The 3,782-nt window shown below is 71.5% G+C and overlaps 1 protein-coding gene across 1 annotated transcript; it reads right to left on the bottom strand.

Moving 5' to 3' along the window:
• Window positions 1-521: 521 nt before the first annotated feature.
• LOC123842175 (proline-rich protein 36-like) lies at window positions 522-3,352 on the bottom strand. Its single transcript, XM_064577706.1, has 5 exons — window positions 2,938-3,352; window positions 1,483-2,817; window positions 1,188-1,263; window positions 972-1,078; window positions 522-859 (listed from the first exon to the last, which is right to left on the bottom strand). Exons 1-5 carry the CDS (start codon window positions 3,350-3,352, stop codon window positions 522-524), a joined length of 2,271 nt encoding a protein of 756 aa, XP_064433776.1.
• Window positions 3,353-3,782: the final 430 nt, after the last annotated feature.

Consider the following 3,782-nt stretch of genomic DNA (forward strand, 5'->3'; position numbering starts at 1 on the left):
GCAAGGGAGGCGGGCGGTGCGAGGAGGTAGCAGGCGGCGGCGGCAGGAAGCGGTGGGACGCAGGCAGCTGGGGCAGCAGGCAGGCAAGCCCCCGCAGGCGGAAGGCAGGCGGCAACAGGAAGCGGCGGCAGCGGTGTCAGGCGGCGGTGGCAGGAAGCGGCGGGGGACAGCGGAGGCAGGTGGCGGGGGAAGGTGGCAGGAGGAGGCAGGCTGCAGCGGAGGCTGGCAGTGGGGGCAGCGGGCTGCAGGCGCCAGCGGTAGGCAGGCGGTTGCGGCAGGTAAGAGGTAGCAGGTGCAGGCTGCAGTAATCAGCGGCTGGCAGGCAGGCCACGGCAGGTAAGGGCCACGGTTGGTGCAAGGATATAGTAGTTGGCGGCGGCAGGCAGGCGGCGGGGGCAGGCAGGTGGCAGACAGCAGCATTAGGCAGGCGGCAGCTGTGGTGATTGGCAGGTGGCAGCGGTAGGCCAGCGGTGCCGGCAGTGGAGGGGTTAGGCAGGCAGCGTTGGCATGCATTCTCGGGGTTAGGTAGCTGGGCCCGGTGGAGCCAGGCTGCGGCAGCAGACGGCGGCGGCAGGCAGGCGGCCACGGATGCCGGCGGGCAGCAGGCTGGAGGCGCAGGCAAGGGCGGTGGGTGGCAGAAGGCAGGTGGCGGTGGCAGGCAGAGGTAAGCGGCAGCAGGGGGCGGCAGTGGCAGACGGCAGTGGTAGTAGTGACTGGTGGTGGCAGCAGGCAGGCGGTGGCAGGCGGCGGTGGCAGGCAGCAGCAGGCATGTGGTGGCAGTCAGTGACAGGTGGCGGCGGGCAGCAGCAGAGGTGGCGGCGGTGACAGCACCAGCGGGTGGCGTCTGCGGCTGCAGCGGCTGCAGGGGCGGCAAGGGCTACAGGGGCGCCAGCTTTGGGCAGCCCCGGGTCATTGGGCGGCAGTGTGTGGCAGCCTCAGCAGCAGGTGCCATTGGCTTCAGCCGGAGTCACCGGTGGGGGAAGTAGGCGCCGCGATAGGGGCGGGGTCAGCAGCAGGCGGGTCAGCTTTGGCAGCGTGTGTCAGCGTGGGGAGGGGCGCCAGAAGCGCAGGCGGGCATCTGCGGGTTACGCGGCGGCGTCAGCGGCGTCAGCGGCGTCAGCGGCGTCAGCGGCGTCAGCGGCGTCAGCGGCGTCAGCGGCGTCAGCGGCGTCAGCGGCGTCAGCGGCGTCAGCGGCGTCAGCGGCGTCAGCGGCGTCAGCGGCGTCAGCGGCGTCAGCGGCGTCAGCGGCGTCAGCAGTAGTGCTGGGGTCAATCGGCTTCAGCGTTGGGGAGCAGCGGAAGCTCCGGGCAGCAGAGGCAGCAGCAGGAAGCAGGCGGCGGCAGAGGTGGCAGGAAGCAGGCGGCGGCAGCGGTAGGTGCCGGGTTAGTGGGGGTCAGTATGTGGCAGCAGGAGGCGGTGGAGGCAGTGGAGGCAGGGGGCAACAGTAAGCGGTGGAGGCAGGGAGGCAGGTAGCGGCAGGCAAGTGTGGTGGGCGGCGGCAGGCAAGGTTGGCAGCAGGCGCCGGCGGTAGGCGATTGTAGGCGGCGACAGGAAGCGGTGGCAGGCTGTGGTAAGCAACGGCAGGCAGGCAAGGGCGGCGGGTGGTGGAAGGAGGTAGCAGACGGCGACGGCGGCAGGGGGCGGGGGCAGGCAGGCTGCGGCAGGCAGGTGGCAGGCAGTTGCAGGCAGACTACAGCTTTGGCGGTAGGCAGTAGCCGCAGGCGGCAACAGGCGGTGGCGGCAGGAAGCGGCGGTGGGCAGGTGGTGGGGGCAGGTGCTGGTGGCTGGCAGGCCCCGGCTAGGGGCAGGCAGGGGGCGGCGGTGGCAAGAGGTGGCAGACGGGGGCAGGCAGTGGTAAGCGGCGGGAGGAAGCGGCGGCAGGCGGCAGGGCCAGGCAGCAGCGTTAGGTAGGCGGCAGCGGTAGGCACGTGGTGGCTGTGGGTTGCCGTGGCGGGTAGTGGTAAGTGGCAGCAGGCGGTGGTAGGCGGCGGTGGTAGGTAAGCAGCAGCAGGCCGTGGCGGGCTGCAGGCTGCAGGGGCCAGGCAGGAAGCGGCGGCTGACATTCGCAGCCGGCCGTAAGCAGTTGCAGAAAGCGGCGGCAGGCGGCAGGGGCAGGTGGCAGGGGGAGGCGGGCCGCAGCGGCGGCCGGCAGTGAGGGCAGCAGAGGGCAGCGGCGTCAGTCGGCAGCGGCAGGCGGTGGGGGCAAGTGGGCTGCAGGGGGGCAGCGGCAGCAGGTGGCGGCGGTAGGCAGGCAACATTGGCAGGCATCGTCGAGGTTAGGCAGCGGAGGCGGGTGGCAGTAGCCGCAGATGGCAACAGGCGGTGGTGGCAGGAAGCAGTGGCAGGCGGGTGGCGGGGACAGGTGGTGGCCGCAGGCAGCAGTGTTAGGAAGGCGGGAATTGCAGCTGTTGGGAGGCGGCAGTAGTAGGCATGCGGTGGTGGCGGGCTGCGGTGGCGGGCAGTGGTAAGCGGCAGCAGGCGGCGGTGGTAAGGAAGCGGCAGCGGGCCGTGGCGGGCAGCGGGCAGTGGGGGCAGGCAGGCGGTGGCAGGCAACGTCGGCAGCGGGCTGCAGGCGGCCGCGGTAGGCAGGTGGTGGTGGTGGTGGCAGGTGGTGGCGGTAGGCACCGGTAAGCGGTGGCAGGGGGTGCGGGCAGGCAGGCGGAGGCAGGGGGACACAGGCAAGGATGCCGGGCGGCGGCAGACAGGTTTGGCAGACAGGCGGTGGTGGTAGGTAGTAGCAGGCAGCCCCAGCAGGAAGCGAAGGCAGGCGGCAGTGGCAGCAGGCGGCAGCGCGGGCAGGTTGTGGTAAGCAGTGGCTGGCAGTCAGGCAGCCACAAGCAAGGGAGGCGGGCCGTGCGAGGAGGTAGCAGGCAGCGGCGGCAGGAAGCGGTGGGATGCAGGCAGCTGGGGCGGCAGGCAGGCAAGCCCCGGCAAGCCGTCAGGCAGGCGGCAACAGGAAGCGGCGGCAGCGGTGTCAGGCGGCAGTGGCAGGAAGCCACGGGAGACAGCGGAGGCAGGTGGCGGGGGAAGGTGGCAGGAGGAGGCAGGCTGCAGCGGAGGCAGGCAGTGGGGGCAGCGGGCTGCAGGCGCCAGCGGTAGGCAGGCAGTGGCGGCAGGTAAGAGGTAGCAGGTGCAGGCTGCAGTAAGCAGCGGCTGGCAGGCAGACCACGGCAGGTAAGGGCCGCGGGTGGTGCAAGGATATAGCAGGCGGGAGCAGCAGGCAGGCAGCGGGGGCAGGCATGTGGCAGACAGCAGCATTAGGCAGGCGGCAGCTGTGGCGATTGGCAGGTGGCAGCGGTAGGCCGGCGGTGCCGGCAGCGGTGGTGGTAGGCAAGCAGCGTTGGCATGCATTCTCGGGGTTAGGTAGCTGGGTCTGGTGGAGCCAGGCTGCGGCAGCAGATGGCGGTGGAAGGCAGGCGGCCACGGATGCCGGCAGGCAGCAGGCTGTAGGCGCAGGCAAGGGCGGTGGGTGGCAGAAGGCACGTGGCGGCGGCAGGCAGAGGTAAGCGGAAGCAGGGGCGGCAGTGGCAGACGGCAGTGGTAGTACTGACTGGTGGCGGCAGCAGCAAGGCGGTGGCAGGCGGCGGTGGCAGCAGTGGTGGGCAGCGGCGGCAGGCAGCAGCAGGCAGGCGGTGGCAGTCAGTGGCAGGCAGCAGCGGGCAGTAGCAGAGGTGGCAGCGGTGACAGCACCAGCAGGTGCAGCGGCTACAGGGGCAGCAAGGGCTGCAGGGGCGCCAGCTTTGGGCAGCCCCGGGTCATTGGGCGGCGGTGTGTGGCAGCC

This window comes from Mirounga angustirostris, unplaced genomic scaffold (genome assembly GCF_029215605.1).
Source record: "Mirounga angustirostris isolate CCGP_5_RB_7025 unplaced genomic scaffold, mMirAng1.0.hap1 SCAF_14, whole genome shotgun sequence".
Classification (NCBI taxonomy): domain Eukaryota; kingdom Metazoa; phylum Chordata; class Mammalia; order Carnivora; family Phocidae; genus Mirounga; species Mirounga angustirostris.

Excerpts from the sequence above, each read along its gene's own strand:
- LOC123842175 (XM_064577706.1), bottom strand. The coding sequence starts at position 3,352 with ATGCATGCCAACGCTGCTTGCCTACCACCACCGCTGCCGGCACCGCCG. Across the intron at positions 2,818-2,937 it reads CTGTTGCCGCCTGCCTGACG|CCACTGCTTACCACAACCTG; the intron begins GCTTGCCGGGGC and ends CCTGACTGCCAG. Across the intron at positions 1,079-1,187 it reads ACGCCGCTGACGCCGCTGAC|ATGCCCGCCTGCGCTTCTGG; the intron begins GCCGCTGACGCC and ends CGTAACCCGCAG.